This window comes from Pan paniscus, chromosome X, assembly GCF_029289425.2.
Source record: "Pan paniscus chromosome X, NHGRI_mPanPan1-v2.0_pri, whole genome shotgun sequence".
NCBI classification, from domain to species: Eukaryota; Metazoa; Chordata; class Mammalia; order Primates; family Hominidae; genus Pan; species Pan paniscus.
In genome coordinates this window covers 80744137-80770166 of record NC_073272.2, presented here as the reverse complement: position 1 = coordinate 80770166, position 26030 = coordinate 80744137, and the positions used below count along the sequence as shown (strand labels likewise).

General features: G+C 37.0%; 1 protein-coding gene across 1 annotated transcript in view; it reads right to left on the bottom strand.

Annotated features, from left to right (window-relative positions):
• Positions 1-3282: 3282 nt before the first annotated feature.
• Positions 3283-26030, bottom strand: part of SH3BGRL (SH3 domain binding glutamate rich protein like) — a 98728-nt gene continuing 75980 nt past the window's right edge. Inside the window, exons 2-4 of the mRNA XM_003824427.5 lie at positions 24698-24883; positions 23456-23536; positions 3283-4635 (exon numbers count right to left, since the gene is read on the bottom strand). Of these exons, the coding sequence (XP_003824475.1) occupies positions 4603-4635; positions 23456-23536; positions 24698-24883 (300 nt within the window). The 3' untranslated portion in view covers positions 3283-4602. The remainder of the gene's footprint in view (positions 4636-23455; positions 23537-24697; positions 24884-26030) is intronic.

Here is a 26030-nt window from a genome sequence, read left to right as displayed (position 1 = left end):
AACCCAAGTGTCCATCAATGGATGAATGGATAAAGAAAATATGTCTGTGTGTGTGTGTATATATATATATATATAAAAAACATTTTTTATATATGTTCCTTTATATATGTTTTTATAAAGAATATATGTTCTTTATAAAATATCTTAAAGAATATATGTTGTTTATAAAAACATATATAAAGGAACATATATAAAGAACATATATATGTTCTTTATGTTCTTCTTTTTATGTTTACATGTGTTCTTCTTATGTTCTCTATATATGTTCCTTTATATATGTTTCTTTATGTTTCTTATATAACATTTCCACTGTATATGTGTGTGTATTTTATATATATATCATATATTTATATTTTACATATACATAATATACACACACACATACAGTGGAATACTATCCAGCCTTATGAAAAAGAAGATTCTGTATTTGCAACAACATGGATGAATGTGGAGGACACTATACTAAGTGAAATATGCCAGATGCAGAAATACAAATACCACATGGTCTCACTTATATGTGGAATCTAAAATAATGTTGGTTAGCAGAGGCTAGGTGGGGTGGAATAGGGTGATGTTGGTCAAACAGTAAAAAGTTGCATCTGAACAGTAGGAATAAAGTAAGGTTATGGATATATTAATTAGTTTGATTAAATCATTTCCCACTGTGCATATATACACATATATAATATATATTATATAAAATAGCATCACACTACTTCTAGTTGTATGCAATTATAATTTGTTAAAATCTTTAAATTAACAAATATATAACTACATATTTATGTATGATTGTCTTATTTTTGACAAAGCTGCCAGTAAAATTTAATGGGGAAAGAGTGGTCATTTCAGCAAATGGTGCTTGGACAACTGAATGAACTTAAATCCCTATCCCATATCATATACAAAAAGTAACTCAAAATAGATCACAGACATAAGTGCACAAGGTAAAACTATTAAATGAAAACAGAAAAGTAAATCTTTATGACCTTGGATTAGGCAATGTTTCCTTAGCAAAAACAAAATATAAGCAATAACAAAAAAAAGATGAATTTGCCAAAATTTAAAACTTACATACTTCAAAGCATACCCTCAAGAAAATAAGACGACCCATATAATGGTAAAACATTTTCAAACCACATATATAATAACAGACTTGTAATCAGAATATATAAGGAAATGTTAAAATTGAACAATAAAAATACAAATAACCCAATTTAAAGATGGACACAGGATCTGAAAAGACATTTCTCCAAAGAAGATATATAAATGGCTATAATCACATAAAAAGATGCTCAACATATTTAGCCATCAGAGAAATGTAAGTCACAACTACAATGAGAAACCACTTTATAGCCATCAGAATGGCTGTAATCAAAAGTGTAAATAACAACAAGCACTGGCCAGAAATTGGGGAAATCAGAACAATACTCATACATTGTTGGTGGGAATGTAAAATAGTGAAGCCAACTTGGAAAAGTCTCACGTTCCTCAAATTGTTAAATACAGAACAATCATGTAACTCTTTTACATATATATCCAAGACACAAAAACAGGTATCCAAACAAAAAATTTGTACACCGATGCTCATAGCAGCATTATGCATAACAGTCAAAAAGTGGAAACCACCCAAATGTCCATCAACTGATTAATGGGCAAACACAATGTGCTTTTATCCATACAATGGAATGTTATTCAATAAAACATGTGAAGTACTAATGCATGCTACAACATGGATGAAACTCAAAAATGTGGTAACTAGAAGACACAAACCACAAAAGACCACATACTGTATGATTTTAGTTATATAAAATGTCTAGAATAGGTAAATCCACAGAGACAGAAAGTAAGTTGGTGTTTGTATAGTGCTGAGGGAGTGGGGGATGGGGAGTGACTGCTATTGGGTAGAGTTTATTTGTTGGGTGATGAAACATTCTAAACTTAAATCTTAGTGATGGTTGCAAGATTCTGTGAATATAGTAAAAGCCACTGCCTTATACACTTTAAATGAGCAAAGTTTACAGTATGTGAATTGTATATCTCAGTAAAGATGTTAAAAAGACAATTGTGTGAAAATAGGAATTATGGTAACATTATAGTACTCTTTACAAAGGATTTCAAAATTTTGTTTGCTAAATAAAGGAAGGTGATAATACATACAGGGGAAGAATGATGGGTGGAAGCAGAAGACTAGAAGGTTCAAATTAATCAAATGTGCATGTTTCTTAATCAGTTTTGTTGGAATTCTTCAAAAGAAAAGAAATATGTATTTTACATTAAAAAGATTAGACCAATGTCAACCTTTCAATATTTTTCAGCATCCACAACTGGGTAATAAAATCCACGTGAATCCTCATTTTTCCTTTTGCTGAATGAATGGAATATGTGCAATGAAATCTGACTTCACCAACATTGTCTGTATTTAAACTTTGCCAAGCAAGTAATTAACAACTTCTGTTTTAAAATTCTGTTTATCCCTACACTCAGACTCCCAAAGAAATGTTGACATTTAACAATGCAATCGACGTCCAATTTGCATTGTTTGGTGAAAATGAAAATCTTCCTGAGAGTCAAATATTCCCAAGAACAAACCAGCTCAATAACTGAACATAACAAATAAACAAGTCTGATTTACAAACAGAAACAATCTGAATGTAATATAACAAGTGGCAAAGATTATATTTTCCGGCCAAATATTTTGGAGATTTTTTTAAATAAAACTCACCTTCATATTCAGAATTTCACTTGCATTTTTGTATCTACAAAACATATTTCTCAGCTGACAAAATAAAATATTTCAGTTTAGGAAGACTCAATTCAACCTTTTACTTTAATATACTATGTTAATTTTAAGTTATATAAACATGGCAAAAATACATCTGTTTTTAAAGAATGTCTGTTTTGGCAGTGTTAACTTATTTGACATTAAAATAAAAGTGAAAATGACCACATAAAATATTGCAAGTATCATCAGCAACATTTAATAAAGCTTAGGAGAAAATATTGACTAAAAAACTTTTTTTGCGTTTCCAGTGTATTACAAAGCACCCTGTTTTCTCTAGAGTTCTTTATGCCGTATTTTTGTAAACCCAATAAAATTGTTCATTTGACCTCATGTGTATTGTGAGATTAAAAGCCCTAAAAAGAAAACATAGAAAACGAAAACCTTGAATTGCATTCAAAGCTTTTTCTTTCTACTATTTTCTCTTTTTGCATTCCCAACCCTCTAAAAAAAGATATTACTCATCTAAAATTGCTATTATATAAACTCCAAGAACACATAAGTTATGTTTCTAAAAGTACTGAGTTTATTTTAAAGCATAGCATCAAGTTTGAATCTCATGAAACAAAGGCATCTCTTCATTATATGTTGATTTTGGCAAAAAGTAAAGACCAGCATACAATAGATATACATTATAATGTAGTTTAAAGTAAGAGGTGTTTGCTTTTGGTAATAAAGTAGTGTGAAACTTACTATATAAATCTATGTTGGTTATTTAGGCCATGTTTCTTGTCTTTTTAGAAGTCTTCAGGCTTAATATTTTAAAAGTTGCCCTTTTTATTTGATACTTCTACTTTTTGCTGGAATAGAGGCATAGAAAAGATTCTCACTGCTTAGACTAATACACTCATACAATACATGGCTAAACTGAAATAAAAAGGTAAGATATCTTAGGAATAGTAGCATTTACGATTGTGAGTTGTTTTAAACGGGCAAAACTACTAAGATTTGTTTTAGCAAAAACTCAAGGGAAACCAATCTTGGGAAATGATCGCCAACCTGTTTTATAAGAGTTATTTAAAAGTCTAATCTCTTTGCTAGAGAATGCCATTTTAAGCTTACTTGGCATCCCACTTTCATGATATACATATGCATATTTCACTGAGGCAAGGAACTTGGATATATCATTCCATCATAGCTGTGTAGTTAAACAAGGAACTTGTCCACTGAATGAATCTATTGCTTTTGTGCGTGTAAAAGGATATCTATTCTGATCACTGAAATGTGCAATGAAAGGCTACATTTAGAAGCTCAGAAAATCTGTGGTTCAATATGTAGAAGTTTCATCTACAAAAGAATGGGAATGTTATAATTACGATAGGAAATTACAACGTTTAACATATCATAAACATTACCTGCAAGAACTTTTTAATCGCAGTAATATAGCATCAAAAAGGTACATATTCTTGTTCATGAAAATTAATGAGGCAACTTAAGAATGAGAGACAGGTTATTTCTCTTTCTCCTTTTTAATGTAGAGCTGCAGATACACTTAAGTTGCCATAGTAATGGCAGAAGGAGGGAAGGGTGCTTTCTTTGTAAAATCATTGGTGTACACAGGATGGCTTGGCAGGTAACAACACTATTTCTACGATATCTACTTATTAATATAATTTTATGTTAATATCCCATTCTCCTCACCATAATCACCATAATGTTCAAATTTTAATTTTGTATTCATTTTGAATGTTTGCATGTGGAAACCCAACTAATCTATTATTTCAACATTAAGCCTATTTCTTTTGAAGCAAAGCTAATTCTGCTATTTTATAAAAGCAATGGAGACTCGTTTTTCAGGATGCTTAAAGCACAGTGCTTAAGGTTCATGCTTGCTGCTTTGCTTGCACTTCTGCTTCCTGAAATGAAAAACAAACAAAACAGATAAGTTTAAACATCACAGAGCAGACACCCATGTGTATTTTAGTCAGACTACATTAGTTCCGACTACTAAGAATAAACAAAAGCCCCCAGAAGAGATTTCTTAAAAAGTTCTTAATAGAAAAACTATATAATACAAACAGATTTCTAGAAACAGATACACAAAAAGACTACCTAATCATTCCTAATGATTTGGAATACTTTCATGAAAGCAAGTGATATACAATTATAATTGATATTTTACTTAAAAATAGTCAGTTTCCTTTTTGTGTGATTTTTTTTTTCATGAAAATTGAGTATATAAAAACATGGTTACTTTAGTTTAAAATTAGTTGAGTTTTGGTTAATTAGGGTTTAAATTACTTAGAAAATGTGCTATCCATTAAAATATTGTAGTTTTCATGTTTTATGATAGAATACACACCAAAAAATCAGGTTGTCTTCCTTCTCCTCTGGATAGTGAGGTACTCACCTCTAGCATAGGAACTCTTACCTACATGTGTGCTCTGGCGCTCAACATAATACTTGACACAAAATAAACTTCAAGGAAAGTTTGTTGAACTAAAGATGAGTGGCAAGATTGACTCCAGAAAACGAAACATCAGACTTAAGTTGTAGAAATCAAGCGTGGTAGACAACAACATTCTAAACACCTGTCACTAAATCAATACTTGACAGTCTCAGGAGGACTGATACTGTCCAAATGAGTCCCAGTATTACATGCAAAAGGAGGGAGAAAAGCTAAAAGAGACACTAGATTTTTACCCAAAAAAGGCAAAAGTAGAGGAAAGAAGAAAATATTAAATGACACCAAAATTCATTCTTCATATCCTTTAAAAAAATAATGAAATATACTACTGACTCATTGATATGGTTTGGCTCTGTGTCCCCACCGAAATCCCATGTCAAATTGCAATTCCCAGTGTTGGAAGAGCAGCCTGCTGGGAGGATATTTGATCATGAGGGCGGTTTCTAATGGTTTAGCACCATCCTCCTACTGCTGCTTGTCTAAAAGTGTGTAGCACCTCTCCCTCTCTCTCCTGCCACCAGGCGAGGACGTGCTTCCTTCCCCTTCACCCTTTGCCATGATTGTAAGTTTCCTGAGGCCTCCTCAGCCATGGCTCCTGTACAGTCTTTGGAGGTGTGGGTCAATTAAACCTCTTTCTTCTTTATATATTGTCCAATCTCAAAAAGTTCTTTATAGCAGTGTAAGAATGAACTAATACATAAAATTGGTACCAGGGGTGGGGTATTACTATAAAGATACCTGAAAATGTGGAAGCAACTTTGGAGGAAAGGTTGGAACAATTTGGAGGGCTCAGAAGGAGGCAGAAAGATGAGGGAAAGTTTGGAGCTTCCTAGAGACTTGTTAAATTGTTATGACAGAAATGCTGATAGTGACATGGACAATAAGGTCCATACTGAGGTGGTCTCTGATGAAGATGAAGAACTTATTTGAAACTGGAGTAATGGTCACAACTACTGTGCTTCAGCAAAGAGATTGGTGACACTGTGCCCCAGCTCAGGGGATCTGTTGAACTTTGCACTTGAGAGAGATGGTTTAGGGCAAGCTTGTCAAACCTGTGGTCTGTGGGCTGCATGCTGCCCAGAACAGCTTTGAATTTGGCTGTATTAGTCTGTTTTCATGCTGCTCATAAAGACATACCCAAGACTAGGAAGAAAAAGAGGTTTAATTGGACTTACAGTTCCATATGGCTGAGGAGACCTCAGAATCATGGCGGAAGGTGAAAGACACTTCTTAAGTGGAGGCAGCAAGAGAAAATGAGGAAGATGCAAAAGTGAAAACGCCTGATAAAACCAACAGATCTTGTGAGATTTATTCACTACCACAAAAGTAGTATGGAGGAAACTGCCTTCATGATTCAAATTATCTCCCAACGAGTCCCTCTCAAAACAGGTGAAAATTATAGAAATAAAACTCAAGATGAGATTTGGGTGAGAACAAAGTGACAAACCATATCATTCTACCCCTGGCCTCTCCAAATCTCATGTCCTCACATTTCAAAACTAGTCATGCCTTCCCAAAAGTCCCACAAAGTCTTAACTCATTTCAGCATTAAACCAAAAATCCACAGTCTGAAGTCTCATCTGAAACAAATAAAGTCCCTTCCGCCTATGAGCCTGTAAAATCAGAAGCAAGTTCATTACTTCCTAGATACAATGACGGTACAGGCATTGGGTAAATACAGATGTTCCAAATGGGAGAAATTGGCCAAAACAAAGGGGCTACAGGCCCAGTGAAAGTTCAAAATCCAGCAGGGCAGTCAAATCTTAAAGCTCCAAAATGATCTCCTTTGACTCCATGTCTCACATCCAGGTCACACTGATGCAAAAGGTAGGTTCCCATGGTCTTGGGCAGCTCTGCCCCTGTGGCTCTGCAGGGTACAGCCTCCCTCCCAGACCTTTTCACAGACTGGTGTTGAGTGTCTGCAGCTTTGCCAGGCACATGGTGCAAGCTGTCAGTGGATCTACCATTCTGGGGTCTGAAGGACAGTGGCCCTCTTCTCACAGCTCTACTAGGCAGTGCCCCAGTAGGGACTCTGTGTGGGGGCTCCAACTCCACATTTCCCTTCTGCACTGCCCTAGCAGAGGTTCTCCATGAGAGCCCCACCTCTGCAGCAAACTTCTGCTTGGATATCGAGGCATTTCCATACATCCTCTGAAATCTAGGCAGAGATTCCCAAACCTCAATTCTTGACTTCTGTGCACCCACAGGCTCAACACCACATGGAAGTTGCCAGGGCTTGGGGCTTGTGCCCACCACAGCCATGGCACAAGCTGTACTTTGGCCCCTTTTAGTCATGGCTGGAGTGGCTGGGACACAGGGTACAAAGTCCCTACACTGCACACAGTATGCAGACACTGGGTCTGAACCACAAAACCATTTTTTCCTCCTAGGCCTCTGAGCCTGTGATGGAAGGGGCTGCCGTGAAGACCTCTGACATGCCCTGGAGACATTTCCCCCATTTTCTTGGGGATTAATATTTGGCTCCTCATTACTTATGCAAATTTCTGCATCCAGCTTGCATTTCTCCTCAGAAAATGGGCTTTTCTTTTCTATTACATTGTCAGGCTGCAAATTTTCCAAACTTTTATGCTCTGCTTTCCTTATGAAAGTGAATGCCTTTAACCACACCCAAGTCACCTCTTGAATGCCTTACTGCTTCAAAATTTCTTCTACCAGATACCCTAAACCACCATTCTCAAGTTCAAAGTTCTATAAATCCCTAGGGCAGGGGCAAAATGCTACCAGTCTCTTTGCTAAAACATATCAAGAGTCACCTTGCTCCAGTTCCCAACAAGTTCTTCATCTCTATCTGAGACCACCTCAGCCTGGACCTTATTGTCCATATCACCATCAAGCTTTTGGTCAAAGCCATTCAATAAGTCTCTAGGAAGTTCCAAACTTTCCCACATTTTCCTGTCTTCTTCTGAGCCCTCCAAACTGTTCCAACCTCTGCCTGTTACCCAGTTAAAAAGTCACTTCCACATTTTTTTTGAGATGGAATCTCACTCTATCACCCAGGCTGTTGTGCCGTGGTGCAATCTCAGCTCACTGCAACCTCCACCTCCCTGATTCAAGTGATCCTCCTGCCTCAGCCTCCCAAGTAGCTGGGACTACAGGCACATGCCACCATGCCCAGCTACTTTTTGTATTTTTAGTAGAGACAGGGTTTCAGCATGTTGGCCAGGCTGGTCTCAAACTCCTGATCTCAAGTGATCCACCTGCCTCGACCTCCCAAAGTGCTGGGATTACAGGCATGAGCCAGTGCACCTGGCCACGCCCACATCTTTAAGTATCTTTTCAGCAACACTCCACTGTGCTGGTACCAATTTACCATATTAGTCCGTTTTCACCCTGCTGACAAAGGCATACCCGAGGCTGGGAAGAAAAAAAAAATGTTTAATTAGACTTACAGTTCCACATGGCTGAGGAGGCCTCAAAATCATGGGGGAGGAGAATGGCACTTCTTACACAGTGGCAGCAAGAGAAAATGAGAAAGATGCAAAAGCAGAAACCTCTGATAAAACTTTCAGATCATGAGACTTATTCACTACCACTAGAACAGTATGGGGGAAACTGCCCCCATGATTCAAATTGTCTCCCACTGAGTCTCTCCCACAACACGTGGGAATTGTGGGAGTACAATTCAAGATGAGATTTGGATGCAGACACAGAGCCAAACCATATCAGTGATCCAACACAAAGTCATAAACTTTCTTAAAACATTATGAGTTTTTTTTTTGCAATATTTTTTAGTTCATCAGCTATCACTAGTGTCATTGTATTTTATGTGTGGCCCAAGACAATTCTTCTTTTTCCATTGTGGTCCAGGGAAGCCAAATGATTGGACATCCCTGATTTAGGGTCTCTGGTGGAAGAAATTTCTAAGGAGCAAAGTGTTCAAGATGTAGCCTGGCTGCTTCTAACAGCATAGCTCATATACATTCACAAAGAAATGGTCTGAAATTGCAACTTACATTGAAAAGGGAAGCAGAGAATAAAAGTTTGGAAAATTTGAAACCTAACCATATGGTAGAAAATAAAAACCCATTTTCAGGGAAGAAATTCAAGCTGACTGCAGAAATTTGCATAAGTAAAGGGAGCTGAATGTTAATAGCCAAGACAATAAAGAAAATGCCTCCAGGGCATTTCAGAGGCCTTTATGGCAGCCCCTGCCATCAAAAGCCCAGAGGCCTGGAATAGTAAAATGGTTTTGTGGGCCAGGCACAGAGCTCCACTGCTCTGTGCAGCCTCAGGATATGGCAACTCATGTTCCAGCCACTCCAGCTACAGCCATGGCTAAAAGGGCCCCAGATATGTGTCAGGCCACTGCTCCAGATGATGGAAGCTACAAGCTTTGGGTACTTCCACATGATGTTAAGGCTGTGGGGGTACAGCAGGCAAGAGTTGAAGCTTGGGAGTCACGGCCTAGATTTCAAAGGATGTATGAAAATACCTGGATGTCCAGGCAGAAGTCTGCTGCAAGCATGGAGCCCTCATGCAGAACCTCTACTGGGGCAGTGCTGAGAGAAAATGTGGGGTTGGAGCCCCCACACAGAGGCCACACTGGGGTACTGCCTAGTGTAACTGTGAGAAAGGGGCCACTGCCTCCAGGCAGAATGGTAGATCCACTCACAGCTTGCACCATGGAACTGGTAAAGCCACAGGCACTCATCACCAGCCCATGAGTGCAGTTGCCAAGGCTGTACCCTGCAGAGCTGCAGGATCAGAGCTGCCCAAGGCCCTGGGATCACATCCCTTGCATGAGTGTGCCCTGGATGTGAGAAATGCAGTCAAAGAAGATTATTTTGAAACTTTAAGATGTAATAATTGTCCTACTTGGTTTCAGTCTTACATAGAGCAATTTTGTCAGTTTTGGCCAATTTCCCCCTTTTGTAATAGGAGCACTTACCTAATGCCTGTACTCCTACTGTATCTTGGAAGTAACTAACTTGTTTTTATTTTACAGGCTTATAGGAAAAATGGACTTGCCTCATCTCAAATGAGACTTTGGACTTGGACTTTTAAGTTAATGCTGAAAGGAGTTAAGACTTTGGAAGACTGTTGAGAAGAGATGACGGTACTTTGCAATGTGAAAAGGACATGAGATTTGGGAGGGGCCAGAGGCATAATGATATGGTTCAGCTCTGCATCCCCACCCAAATCTCATGTCAAATTGTAATTCTCATTGTTGGAGGAGGGGCCTGGTGAGAGCTGATTGGATCATGGGGGGGTGGTTTCTAATGGTTTAGCACCATCCCCTTATTTCTGCTTGTCTAAAAGTGTGTAGCACCTAACTCAACCCCTCCTGCCAACAAGTGTAGATGTGCTTGCTTCCCCTTTGCCTTCCACCATGATTGTAAGTTTCCCGAGGCCTCCCAAGCCATGCCTGCTTTATAGCCTGTGGAACTGTAAGTAAATTAAACTTCTTTTCTTTATAAATTACCCAGTCTCGGGTAGTTGTTTATAGCAGTGTGAGAATGAACTAATAGACTCACCTTTGCAAATGCCTAGTCAAAAAAGGAAAAGTCCCTAAGTTCTTTTGAAGCTTTAACAGTGTTTAGATGTCAAAATGAATATATGTTAAAGTCACAGTATGCATCTTGCTTCATTTTATAGAACAAGCTTTCAAGAATTTCTACACATAACTCAAAAAATAATTTATACTAAGACCCCTCAAAAACATAGCATACATAGTTGGAGAAGCAGTTGTATAATAATGCAAAAATGACCTAACATGAAATCCTTTTTCCTCTAAGGACCTAACATTGCTCCATAGCCAGTATTTTGTTCTTTTTTTTATTTTGAATTTTTGTATGTACATAGTAGGTATATATATTTATGGGGTATATGACATGTTTTGATACAGGCATGCAATGGATAATAATCACATCTGGGTAAATGGGGTATCCATAACTCCAATATGTATTGTTTGTATTATAAACAATGTAATTATTATATTATTAGTTATCTTAAAGTATACAATTAATTTATTTTTGACCATAGTCCTCATGTTTTGGTATCAAATACTAGATCTTACTCATTGTTTCTGTTTTTTGTGCCATTAACCAAACCCACTTCTCAATCACCCACTACCTTTCTCAACCTCTGATAACCATCTTCCTATTCTCTATCTCCATGAGTTCAATTGCTTGATTTTTAGATCCCACAAATAAGTGAGAACATGGTGATCGTCTCTCTGTTCTTGGCTTATATCACTTAAAATAGTAATCTCCAGTTCCCTCCATTTTGTTGCAAACGACTGGATCTCATTTTTTTCATGGCTGAATACTACTCTATTGTGTATAAGTACCACATTTTCTTAACCCACTCATCTGTTCATGGACACTTAGGTTACTTCCAAATCTTGGCTATTGTGTACAGTGTGGCAACAAACATGAGATTGCAGATATCTCTTTGATATACTGATTTGCTTTTTTTAGTGTATATACCCAGCAGTAGGATTGCTGAATCATGTGGTAGTTCTACTTTTAGTTTTTTGAGGAACCTCCAAACTGTTCTGTATAGTGGCTGTATTAATTTACATTCCCACCAACAGTGTATGAATGATCCCTTTTCTCCTCATCCTTACCAGCATGTATTATTGCCTGACCTTTGGATAAAAGCCATATTAACTGAGGTGAGATTATATCTCATTGTAGTTTTTATTTGCATTTCTCTAATGATCAGTGATGTTTAGCACACTTTCACATCTGTTTGCAACTCATATGTCTTCTTTTGACAAAGGATTATTCAAATCTTTTGCCTACGTTTTAATTGGATTATTAGAATTTTTCCTATAGAGTTGTTTTTTGTTTGTTTGAGGCAGTCTCACTCTGTCAACCAGGCTGAAGTGTAGTGGTACAATCTTGGCTCACTGCAATCTCCACCTTTTGGGTTGAAAGGATTTTCGTGTCTCAGCTTCCTGAGAAGCATGTCTTACAGATTTGTGCCACTACTCCCGGCTAATTTTTGTATTTTTAGTAGAAATGGGGTTTCACCTTGTTGGTCAGGCAGGTCTCAAACTCCTAGCCTCAAGTGATCTGCCTGTCTTAGTCTCCCAAAGTGCTGGGATTAAAGGTCTGAGCCACCATGCATGGCCCCTATAGAGTGGTTTGAGCCTTTCATATATGCTCGTTACCAATCCCCTGTCAGATGGGTAGTTTGCAAATATTTTCTCCCATTCTTTGGGTTGTCTCTTCACTTTGTTTATTGTTTCCTTTGTTGTGAAGAAACTTTTTAACTTGATGTGATCCCATTTGTCCATGATTACTTTCGTTGCCTGTGCTTTTGGGGTATTTCTCAACAAATTTTTGCCCAGATCAATGTCCTGGAGAGTTTCTACAGTGTTTTCTTGTAGTCATTTCACAGTTTGAGGTATTAGATTTAAGTCTTCATTGTGAAATGGTTTTTGTATATGGCAAGAGATAGGGGTCAAGTTTCATTCTTCTGCATATGGATGTCCAGTTTTCCCAGCACCATCTATTGAAGTGACTCTCTTTTCCCCAGTGTATGTTCTTGGCACCTTTGTCAAAAATGAGTTCACTGTAGGTGTGAGGATTTGTTTCTGGGTTCTCTATTCTGTCACCTTGGTGTATGTGTTTGTTTTTATGCCAATACCATGCTGTTTTGATTAGTATAGCTCTGTATTATAATTGGAAGTCAGGTAATGTGATTCCTCTAGTTTTGTTCTTTACACTTAGGATAGCTATGGCTATTCTGGGTCTTTTGTGGTTACCCATGAATTTTAGATTTTTTTTTTATTTCTGTGAAGAATGTCATTGATATTTTTATATTAATTGAATCTGTAGATTGTTTTGGACAGTATGAACATTTTAATGATATTATTTCAATCCATGAACATGGAATATTTTTTCAATTTTTTATGTCATCTTCAATTTCTTTCATCAATGCTTTACATTTTCATTGTAGAAAACTTTAAGATCTTTGGTTAAGTTAATTCCTAGGTATTTAATTTTATTTGTGGCTATTGTAAATGGAATTACTTCTTATATTACTTTTTCATATTATTTGCTGTTGACATATAGAAATGCTACTGACTTTGTATGTTGATTTTGCATCCTGCAACTTTACTGAATTTGTTTATCAGTCCTAATGGTTTTTTGGTGAAGTCTTTAAAACTCTTTGAATTCAACATCATATCATTTGCAAACAGGGATAATTTGACTTCTTCATTTTGAGTTTTGATAACTTTAGGTATTTTTCTTGGCTGATTGCTCTAGCTAAGACTCCCAGTACTATGTTAAATAACAGTGGTGAAAGTGGCATCAATGTAGTGCTCCATATCTTATAGGAAAGGCATTCAGTTTTTCCTCATTCAGTATGATACTAGCTGTGGTTCGGTCATATATGGCTTTTATTGTGTTGAAGTATGTTCCTTCTATACTAAGTCTTTTTGATGGCTTTTATCTTAAAAGGATGTTGAATTATATCAAATGCTTTTTCAGCATCAATTGAAATGATCAGATGGTTGTTATCCTTCATTCTGTTGATATAATGTGTCACATTGGTTGATTTGCATATATTGAACGATCATTGCATTCCAGAAAAAATTCTCCCTTGGTCAGGATGAATGATCTTTCTAATATAGTGCTGAATTCTGTTTGCTAATATATTTTTGAAAAATTTTGTATCAGTATTCATCAGAGATATTGTCCTGTAGTTTCTTTCTTTCTCTTTCTTTCTTTCTTTCTTTCCTTCCTTCCTTCTTTCTTTCTTTTTCTTTTTTATGTATTCTAGTGTGATTTTGGCACCAGGGTAATATTGGCCTTGTAGAATGATTTTGGAACTATTCGTTCTTCCTCTATTTATCAGAATAGTTTGAGTAAAATTGGTATTGCCATTTCTTTGTTATTATTATACTTTAAGTTCTGGGTTGCATGTGCAGAACATGCAGTTTTGTTACATAGGTATACACATGCCCTGGTGGTTTGCTGCACCCATCAACCCGTCACCTACATTAAGTATTTCTCCTAATGTTGTCCCTCCCCTACTCCCCCACCCACAGACAGGTCCCGGTGTGTGATGTTCCCCTCCCTGTGTCTATGTGTTCTCATTGTTCAACTCCCAGTTAGGAATGAGAACATGCAGTGTTTGGTATTAGCATTTCTTTAAATGTTTGGTAAAATTCAGTAGTGAAGCCATTGGGTTTCAGGCTTTTATTTACTGATAAACATTTTGTTATGGCTTTGATCTTTTTACTTGTAATTGGTCTGTTCCGGTTTTGGATTTCTTCATGGTTCAATCTTGGTTGATTGTATGTGTCTAGAAATTTGTCTATTTCTTCTAGATTTTCCAATTTATTGGCATATAATTGCTTGTAGCAGCCACTAATAATCCTTTGAATTCCTGCAGTATAAGTTGTAATGTCTCATTTTCATCTATGATTTTTATTTAAATCTTCTCCACTTTCTTCTTAGTCTGGCTAAAATTTTGTCAATTTTGTTTAACTTTTCAAAATACCAATGTTTTCTTTCATTTTGTATTGTTTTCTTCATTCCGATTTGTAACTAGTATTTTGGATTAATACTAGTTACACGTATAGGGAAAGAAGTTTATTTCCCTAAAGTGACACACTATCAATCTTTCCTATAATTTGTCATAAATTCTGCAGCTCTAAGTTATCATTTTTAATGGGAGAAATCACTGGCATAGAAATCCAGAACAAAATTCATCTCAAAATTCTTTATAATTTGTCTTTAGAACACATCAAAGTTACAGTAAATTATTTACCTTTCTAATCTTATTTTATATATCAAATATGTGAATTTATCTGAACTCCTTATTAGTGCCTAAAAGCAAATTGTCAGTATTTGTAGAATGAGTCATCTAATCAAACAGAGAGCTTTAAGAGCAAGCATATAATGTTCTCTTCCTCCGTATTCCCAATGTAAACATCATTCCATAAAGGCACTGATTTTAAATCAGATAATCCTGGGCTAAAATTTCAGCTTTACTACTAAATCATTATATACCCTTCGACAAATTACTTAAATTATCCTCTCTAAAGTGCTTCTAATTATATCTATCCTAAAGGGATGGTGGAAAGATAAAATGAGACGTACCTGAGGTGCCTATCTCAGTGTTTGGCCCATTATAGGCATCTATCCTTCTTTCCTGCTTTTCCCCTCTCTCTCTTTTTTTTTTTTTTTTTTTGCCTAGTAGCTAAAATCAATACCACAGCTAAGTTTATGAACATGCAGTCTCTCTTGGAGATGTAGTAAAAATAGGATGAATTCAGTATAAATAGGATTGCTTCAAATCTCACAGCAGAGACGGACTCCGGAGCTCCTCCCTGGAGCAGTTTAATTCAACTAAAGCTAATGAGGACATTTCTCTGACCCATACCCTCTATTCTTTCAACATAAGTGAACATGCCTTTGCCAATAGAGTCGTTTTCCTTTCTGCACAAGCATCACCAAATATTTATTTTGTGGTAAAAATATCAGTGATCTTATTTCATATCTCAAAACCATCATCTCCACTTTAAAGTAAGAAATGCCAGTACTAAGAAATATTTCATATTGACAAAATTGAGTGAATCACAGTAGACAAATACATACCTTGTTTTAAACAATCCAATATAAAAAAGAATACAATAATTATTTGTCTTACATGGAAGGATTCTTTGCCTTATGGAAATATTTGACACAGAGTACTTTTCAATATCAAGCTCTCCAGTGCATTGGTTTCAATTATTTTTTAAATGTAAAGAGTATGTTTGATAATTATTTAAAAGTAGAGAATAGGAGAAAATGCATATTAACTATCTTTCAGTTTCTTTTTTTGTCCTATCCATATATTTTAAATGTAATTAGAATATTAATCTTACTTTCAAAATAATTCTGTAGCTCATTTATGTTTTCACAAATTTTCATTTTCTTCATGACAGTCCAAGTTCATTCAGTAGATAAACTATTTTTGTTGACAGTATTGTTGGATACTTAACTAGTTTCTAAAGTTCAGAATTAGACACAGTATAATACTTTGATTCATATTTTATCCATAAAGTCCATTCAATGCATGAATTAATTTAGTTGAACCTCTTGTTAAATGTGTTAAGCATTTAACTTGTTTTCAAAGTTTTAAGATTATAATTAACACTTCTATTCACATTTTTATCTATGAAGCTTTTTCCACGTACAGGATTATTTCACTTGATTATAATACCCAATGTGAAACCACTGGCTGAAGGAGTACCAATATTTTTGAGATCCTTGACACGTATTTGCCATTTTGGTTTTCAAAAAGGAGTACCAATTTATGCCAACATCAGTAACGTATTACAGCAACTGTTTCAATCCACCCTTCTCAGCACTATTATCATTTTGTTTTAGTTTTGCTGACTTTACAGCTAAACATTTTATCTCATTTTATCATATAACTTTTATTATCAATTCACTTTTTCAATGTGGGTTAACTAGTTGTCTTTCTTATTTAGTATACTTTCTGTTCACCTGGTTCTTTGTTGAAGGCTTATTATCCTGTTAAAGGGGAAAACTCTAGAAATTGAGCTGAAGTACAAAAATATCATTATGACATGAAATGGATCACTTCTAGTCTTGGAAAAACCTATTAAATACCAAAATTCAAAATCTCCCTATCACCAATCCACTCTTCATGTTCATTGTCAATACCACACCTATTCTTGTTAACCCAGTCTATCAGGTCCTTCTTGCCCATCCTTCATAACATTCACTATTCATTTACTCTATTCCTACTCCTGGGCTTAAGCAATGATGGAAGAAACATGGTAACCAAGATGTCTAGCTTCCTATGGGCCCATCAATTCTAACTACTGCTGGGCCCTGCTTAGCTGTTTTTTATTTATTTGTCTGTTTATTTATTTATTTATTTATGATCTTGGCCTATTCCCTAGCCAATTTTCAACTGAATCTGTTCAATTCTCCTCAGGGATCTAATGTTTCAAATTTCCCCTCACTCCTTGCGCATAAGTTTTCCTCCTGCCTTATACTTTCAAATCTGACTTTCCCTAACCTTCCCACACGTTAAAATTTCTCTTTATTTTTATTCTTTTCTCCTGATTCCATCCACTCTCAGAACACCACATGCTCTTTCCAAGGCTAACTTCTTCCCTGGATCACTGACTTTTCTATTTCCTCCATGATCTTTGCTTCATTTCCCAATCACCAAGGTTAGAGATCCCATGGCTAGCTTTAATCCCGCTCAGGTCTTTACAGGCACAAGCAACTCATTAATTCCTAAATCCTGTAACTTTTTTTTTTTTTTTTTGGTGGGGGGAGGCTCCTAAATCCATCTTTTCCTTTCCAAAACTGCTGTCCCATTTTAGGCCCTCTCAATCACTTTTTGATTTCATATGAATTTCAGGATTTTTTTTTTCTATGAAGAATGATAGTGGTATTTTAATGGGAATTGCATTGAATTTGTAGATTGCTTTTGGCAGTTTGGTCATTTTCACAATATTTATTGTATCCATCCATGAGCATGGGATGTGTTTCCATTTTTGTGTTATCTATGATTTCTTTCAGCAGTGTTTTGCAGTTTTCCTTGTAGAGGTCTTTCTACTCCTTGGTTAGGTATATTCCTAAATGGGTTTTTTTTTTTTTTCAGCTAACATAAAAGGGGTTGAGTTCTTGATTTGGTTCTCCACTTGGCCACTGTTGGTGTATAGAAGAGATACTGATTTGTGTATATTAATCTTGGATCTGGAAAGTTTGCTGAATTCTTTTATCGTTCTAGGAGCTTTCTGGAGGAGTCCTTAGGGTTTTCAAGATAAATGATCCTATCATCAGCAAACAGTGACCAATTGACTTCCTTTTTACCAATTTGGATGCCCTTTATTTCTTTCTCTTGTCTGATTGCAATGGCTAAGACTTCCAGTACCATGTTGAAGAGAAGTGGTGACAGTGGGCATCCATGTCTTGCTCTAGTTCTCAGTGGGAATGCTTTCAACTTTTCCCCATTCTGTATTATGTTGGCTGTGGGTTTGTCATAGGTGGCTTTTATTACATTAAGGTATGTCCCTTGTATGCTGATTTTGCTGAGAGTTTTAATCATAAAGTGATGCTGGATTTTGTTGAATGCTTTTTCTGCATCTATTGAGCTGATTATGTAATTTTTGTTTTTAATTCTGTTTATGTGGTGCATCACATTTATTGACTTGTGTCTGTTAAACCATCTCTGCATCCCTGGTATGAAACCCATTTGATCATGGTGGATTATCTTTTTGCTGTTTTGTTGGATTCTGTTAACTAGTATTCTCTTAAGGATTTTAGCATCTATGTTCATCAAGGATATTGGTCTGTAGTTTTCTTTTTTGGTTGTGTCCTTTCCTGATTTTGGTATTAGGGTGATGCTGGCTTCATAGAATGAGTTAGAGAGGGTTCCTTCTTTCATTATCTTGTGGAATAGAGTCCAACAGATTGGTATTAATTCTTCTTTGAAAGTCTAGTAGAATTCTGCTGTGAATCAGGCTAATCCTGGACTTTTTGGTTGGTAATTTTTAAATTACCATTTCAATCTTGATGCCTGTTATTGGTCTTTTAAATGTATCTGATTCTTTCTGATTTAAGCTAGGAAAGTGATATTTTTCAAGGGAATTTATCCATTCTCTTCTAGGTTTTCTAGTTTATGCGCATAGAGGTGTTCATATTAGCCTTGAATGATCTTATGTATTTCAGTGGTGTCAGTTATAATATTTCTTGTTTCATTTCTTAGTGAAGTTATTTGGATTTTCTTTATTCTTTTCTTGGTTAATCTTGCTAATGGTCTATCCATTTTAATCTTTTCAAAGAACCAGCTTTTTGTTTCATTTATCTTTTGTATTTTTTTGTTTCAATTTAATTTAGTTATGTTCTGATCTTGGTTATTTCTTTCTTCTGCTGGGTTTGGGTTTGGTTTGTTCTTGTTTCTCTAGTTCTTTGAAGTGTGACCTTAGATTGTTTGTGCTTTTTCAGACTTTTTGATGTAGGCATTTAGGGCCATAAACTTTCCTCTTAGCACCGCCTTTGCTGTATCCCAGAGGTTTTGATAGGCTGTGTCATTACTGTCATTCAGTTTAAAGAATTTTTTAATTTCCATCTTGATTTTGTTTTTAACCCAATGCTCATTCAGGAGCAGGTTATTTAATTTCCATGTATTTCCATGGTTTTGAAGGTTCCTTTTGGAGTTGATTTCCAGTTTTATTCCACTGTGGTCTCAGAAAGTGCTTGATATAATATCAATTTTCTTAAATTTATTGAGGCTCATTTTATGGCCTATCATATGGTCTGTGTTGGAGAAAGTTCCATGTGCTGTTGAATAGAATGTGTATTCTGCAGTTGGATAAAATGTTCTGTATATATCTGTTAAGTTCATTTGCTCCAAGGTATAGTTTAAATCCATTGTTTCTTTGTTGACTTTCTGTGTTGATGACCTGTCTAGTGCTGTCAGTGGGATATTGAATTCCCCCATTATTATTGTGTTGCTGTCTATCTCATTTCTTGGGTCTATAGTAATTGTTTTATAAATTTGAAAGCTCCAGTGTTAGGTGCATATATGTTTAAGATTGTGATATTTTCCTGTTGGATAAGGTCTTTCACCATTATATAATGTCCCTCTTTGTCTCTTTTACCACTGTTGCTTTAAAGATTGTTTTGTCTGTTATAAGAATAGTTGCCCCACTCTCATTTGGTGTCCATATGCATGAAATACCTTTTTCCACCCCTTTACTTTATGTGCCTCCTTATGTGTTAGGTGAGTCTCCTGAAGGCAGCAGATAGTTGGTTGGCGAGTTCTTATCCATTCTGCAGTTCTGTATCTTTCAAGTGAAGCATTTAAGCCATTTACATTCAATGATAGCATGGAAATGTGAGGTACCATTGCATTCATTGTGCTCTTTGTTGCCTGTGTACTCTAGATTTTTTCATTGTTGTTTTTTGCTTTTGCTTTCAAGCTTGTATTTTTGTTTTATAGGTCCTGTGTGATTTATGCCTTAAAGAGGTTCTGTTTTGATGTGTTTCCAGGATTCCTTTCAAGATTTAGAGCTCCTGTAGTGGTGGCTTGATAATGGCGAATTCTCTCAGCATTTGTTTGTCTGAAAAGAGCTGAATCTTTCCTTCATATATGATGCTTAGTTTCACTGGATACAAAATTGTTGGTTGATAATCATTTTGTTTAAGGAGTCTGAAGATAGGGCCTTAATCCCTTCTAGCTTGTAGGGTTTTTGCTGAGAAATCTGCAGTTAATCTGATAGGTTTTCCTTTATAGGTTACCTAGTGCTTCTGTCTCACAGCTCTTATTTCCTTTGTCTTAACTTTGGATAACCTGATGACAATGTGCCTAAGGCGAAGATCTTTTTGGAATGGATTTCCCAGGTGTTCTTTGTGCTTCTTGTATTTGGATGTATATATATCTAGGTAGGCCAGGGAAGTTTTCCTTGATTATTCCCCCAAATATGTTTTCCAAGATTTTAGAATTCTCTTCTTCCTCAGGAACTCCAATTATTCTTAGGTTTGGTCATTTAACATAATCTCAGACTTCTTGGAGGCTTTGTTCATATTTTCTTATTCTTTTTTTCTTTGTCTTTGTTGGATTGGGTTAATTCAAAGACCTTGTCTTTGAGCTCTGAATTTCTTTCTTCTACTTGTTCAATTCTATTGCTGAGACTTTCCAAAGCATTTCATGTTTCTAAAAGTGCATCCAAAGTTTCCTGAATTTTTGATTGTTTTTTTCTTTAAACCATCTATTTCATTGAATATTTCTCCCTTTACTTCTCGTATCATTTTTTGGATTTCCTTGCATTGGGCTTTGCCTTTCTCTGTTCCCTCCCTGATTAGCTTAATAACTAACCCCCTGAATTCTTTTTCAGGTAAATCAGGGATTTCTTCTTGATTTGGATCATTGCTGGTGAACTAGTGTGATTTTTTGCAGATGTTGAAGGGAACTGTTTTGTCATATTACCACTGTTGGTTTTCTGGTTCCTTCTCACTTGGGTAGGCTCTGTCAGAGGGAAGGTCTAAGGCTGAAGCCTGTTGTTCAGATTATTTTGTCCCATGGGGTGCTCCCTTGATGTAGTACTCTCCCCCTTTTCCTATGGATGTGGCTTCCTGTGAGCCAAACTGCAGTGATTGTTGTCTCTCTTCTGGGTCTAGCTACCCAGCGAGTCTACCCAGCTCCTGGTTGGTACTGGCAGTTGTCTGCACAGAGTCCTGCGATGTGAACCATCTATGGGTCTCTCAGCCGTGCATACTAGCGCCTGGTCTAGTGGAGGAGGTGGAGGGTGCAATGGACTCCGTGAGGGTCCTAAGCTTTGGTGGTTTAATGCTCTATTTTTATGCTGGTTGGCCAGGAGGTGGCGCTTTCCAGAAACCATCAGCTGTAGTATTGTGGAGAGGGACCCGCAGTAGGCAGGGCCCTAGAACTTCCAAGATTATATGCTCTTTGTCTTCCACTACCAGGGTGGAAAGGGAAGGACCATCAGGTGGGGGAGGGGCTGGGCATGTCTGAGCTCAGACTCTCCTCGGGTGGGTCTTGCTGTGGCTGCTGTGAGGGGTGGGGGTGAGATTCCCAGGTCACTGGAGTTCTATACCTAGGATGGCTTCCTCTGCTGAGTCACGCAGATTGTCAGGGAAGTCCTGTAAAATCAGCAGTCACAGGCCTCACTCAGCTCCCAGGTAAACCGAAGGGTTGGTCTCACTTCCACCAAGCCCCCGTCCAACAGCCCTGAGTCTGTTTCCAGGTGGAGGGCAAGAGGGGCTTAAAAATTCACCCAAGGCTATCCACCTCCCAGCTGCGGAAGAAAAGGGTTTTAGTTCTTCCCTTGCCTGTGAAGTCTGCAAGCGAGATTTGCACCCTCCCCCGAGTTCTGGCCAGGAAGCTTCTTCCCCGTTCGAATTGTTACAAAATTTGGCTAGAGAATTCCTTCTTTCTGTGGAGTTTTAACCCCTGCTCCTCTGGCCACCCTCCCGATGGATCCCTATGGTGCCAGGCAGAAATGAGCTGCCTGGGGACCCAGCGAGATACCAGGGCCTTCCTGTTGCTTCCTTTACCCCTGTATTTCGCTGGGCTCTCTAACTTGACTCAGCTCCAGGTAAAGTTGGAAACTTCTCCCGCAAACAGACCTTCAGTTTCTCCAGTGAGGGTATCTGTTCGGGAGAGGAGGGTCTCCCTTTTCCACTTTCTCAGTTGGGGCACTCAAAATATTTGGGGTGTCTCCTGAGTCCTACATGAGCAGTCCACTTCCTTGAGAGGGTCTGTGGGTCCTCTCAGGATTGCTGGTTTGTTCTTGCAGTCTATTTGGGGCTAAAATTCACAATGCAAGCCTCCAGATGCTGCTCTGTCTGGATTGCAGATGCTGCAATCTAGTCCTCTATCTTATTTAAAGAAAAGTGCCTTACCTCACTTTTCTTATGGCTCAAATTGTACAAAGCCTAAAATATAAGATTTTATCCATGGGAAAAGAAAGTTCGGCAAGAAAACCATTTTACAATGACATGAACACAGTACTAGTAAATTTTTGTCTAGTGAAAACAGACAATAACACAGCCTTTTAAAATAGGAGAGGGAATTGGAGTTCAAAGAATCTGTCTAACATACAATTAGTTGCTAAGAGCAAAACATAAAATGACAGAGCAAGAGACACGCATTTTGATTAAGGCAGTTTGTGTGAAGAACTACTATAAAAGGCAAAGGTATGTTTAAAGTTGATAGTTTGGGGACATCTCACTAGACAGACAATTTTATTGTTGCTTTCTTTATTTGGTCTCTCCTGAAAATGCTGCTACTTAAAAAATTAATTTGTGTTGGCAGGAAAAAAGCCTCAAATTTGGCGAGCAATTTAGTGACCAGTTTTGCAATGCAGATGCTCTTAATTAACTTGAATGGATGACTCTATCATTTGCTCTCACACAAAGACAATAAGTGCTGCCAAGGAGATTACCATGAACTAAGATGCTTACTGTCGATGTAGAACCATGCAGGACAGCTGGAATAATGAAGGCTTTAAAATTGCTAAGCACTTATCTGTGCGTAGGTCAATGAGAAATTTGCTCCCATGGGCAGTTTGATGGGGAAGTCACTCTACCTACCTGCTAAACACATAGTTTATGCATTTGGTTATGCACATCTTTCTGCCCTAATAGGAATTAAGTGGATGCAGAGAAGGCACTCTTTGCTATAAAGGATTGTCTCTGACTTAATCTGAATACTTAACAAAAATGAAAATCTTACTGATTAAAAAAGTTCAGCAGCAATAAAATGACCTATAAAGCAGGAAAAAAAGGGTATCATACCTTTGAACCAGGTGGGGCTGTCAAGCCTAAGAAGGCATACACTGCATTATTTTCTCTGGCTTCAAAGAAGGCATCATAGTCCTTGATGAAAAGAAGATAAGATGAATTAGCAATATGCAACCAATAAAAGAAAAAAAGGAAATTTATTCAGCCGCGAGCAGTGGATCATGCCTGTAATCCCAACACTTTGGGAGGCCGAGGTGGGCGGATCACCTAAGGTCGGGAGTTTGAGACCAGCCTGACCAACATGGAGAAACCCCATCTCTACTAAAAATACAAAAATTAGCCAGGTGTGGGGGCACATGCCTGTAATCCCCGCTACTTGGAAGGTTGAGGCAGGAGAATCGCTTGAGCCTGGGAGGCGGAGGTTGCAGTGAGCCAAGATCACCCCACTGCACTCCAGCCTGGGCAACAGGAGGGAAACTCCATCTCAAAAAAAAAAGGAGATTTATTCAGAATGACCTGACTGGTCGACAGAATCATCTACCTCCTTGGGGACAGAGAGACTAACTTCCATAATACTAGAATTCTGGAAGGAATAAGGAGTAATAAAGAGGCAAGGCTTCTGGATCTTATTTAATATAGGTTGAAAAGTATGCTATTCTATGTCACAAAAACTGCAGAATGATTTATTCCACATCACATGGAATTTAACTCTGCCTGCAGCTTCCTCCACCATGCAAAACAGCCACCTATTTCCCAGTAAGAAGATGTTTATTTCTGGTCAGACACTGTTGTTTCCATTCACCATATTTCTGTTCCATTATTAATTTAGGTTGAGATTTTCTCAGAGCCTACAATAGACTAGATATTAGCTAGACATGCCCAAGGCCAGAAGAATAGTTAATCTTTGCTGTGTTTTAAGAAAGGCAATGAGATGTCCATGATGCATGACCAGAAGAGCAACCAAACTGCTAAGAGGTTTCAACCTGGGGAATGCAAGAGAATCTTCACATGACTAAATTTGGTTGGGATTCCTACTGTCATCTTATAAGCCACAACACATTCTCAAAAAGTAACAAATAAACTTTCCTAAATTTGGCTGTGATGCATAATCAATAGCAAACATATTTAGAAAATGTAGCCATTGTCTACATCCAGCCTTTGAGTGGATGGAAAGGACAAATGACTATATGCAAGAGATATGACTATATATATGCAGGCTTGGAGGCAGAGGTGAAAATAATGGATAGATTTGGGGCAATCTACTACAATAAACAAGAATTTAAATTGTTTTCTTACCCCGCGATACTGGCTCTCATTGAAAATCTGAGGTGGCAGGGGGTAACCTGTGGCTGGTCGACTATTTTCAGGTACATTTTCTCTCATCCACTTCCGATTCTCTTCATTGGCTGCAATATCTTTTTCTTCAAATCCTATTTTGTTGGCTTCTAGGAAACCAAGCACATCTTGTTGTTTCTTCTTAATCTAGGACCCAAAGGACAAGAAACCGTATTTTCCAAATTCAACAAAAGTCAAATGTTTGTGAGCTGGCAGAAATGAATTCAGACAGAACAAAGATTGTGGTTTCACAGAAGTTATATGATTTTCACTCTTTATTATTGTATTGTTAATAATGCCTCACAAGTATATTGAAGAGCTTTTGGTCCACTGGTCCTTTTATCAAGTTGAATTTCTCTTTTTTTTTCCATTGAAAATTCTCATTATTTAATGATGTACATGCAAAACTAACTGATGCATATCAATATCTAAAAATGCAGTTAACTCCAAATTATGTGCAGTGAAAAGTTATGTTTTCTGATACTCTACAAGCTTCTCTTAGTTTCAGCCTTTCAAGAAAGTTTTTTCCAAATGATGCGTCTGCTTCCCATCTTAACAAGAATTGTATATGCAATAGAAATGAATCTTTCCTTGACAAAGTGCACAGGCTTCAAGAGTCATTCAAGTCTCAATTTTCAGTGTTCAAAACAGAAACTGAACAAGAATATATTAGCTAATCCTACAAACTATAAAGTTTGCAATATATCTGTACCATTCATTAGCCCTTATCATGTGCTGCTAAGGTATCTTTTATGTGTATTATGTATTAGGTTGGTGCAAAAGTAATTGCAGTTTTGGTCATTACCTTCAATAGCAAAAACTGCAATTACCTTTGCACCAACCTAATATGTTCATCTAGATAACCAGGTGGAGATGGCACATGTATTCTGTCTCCTTATCATAGCTAGAAGATAGCTTTGAAAACAGTACAATTAATACTATTCAGTTTAGTTTCTCTTCTGATATGCATTTCTTTTAGAACCTGTATTCACACATCAATGGTAATTAACCCCTATTTAAAACCATAACTTAACATTTCTGAGCTATAGGACCGTAATCACTAAGCAAGTTTCTTCATGGAATCACATTAAAATAAAGACACATGGAGTGTTGTCATCAAAAAATAAAATAAAATAAATCTGTCTGCCAATGAGAATAAAAATGCAAAATAAGAAACTCACAGTCAAGTCCCTCTCTGGATTTACACCCCTCCATCTACCCCCACATACATGCATATATGCATAAAACTTGTGTTTTTGTCTTTCTAAGTTGCTTGTGATTGTGATTAAATAAT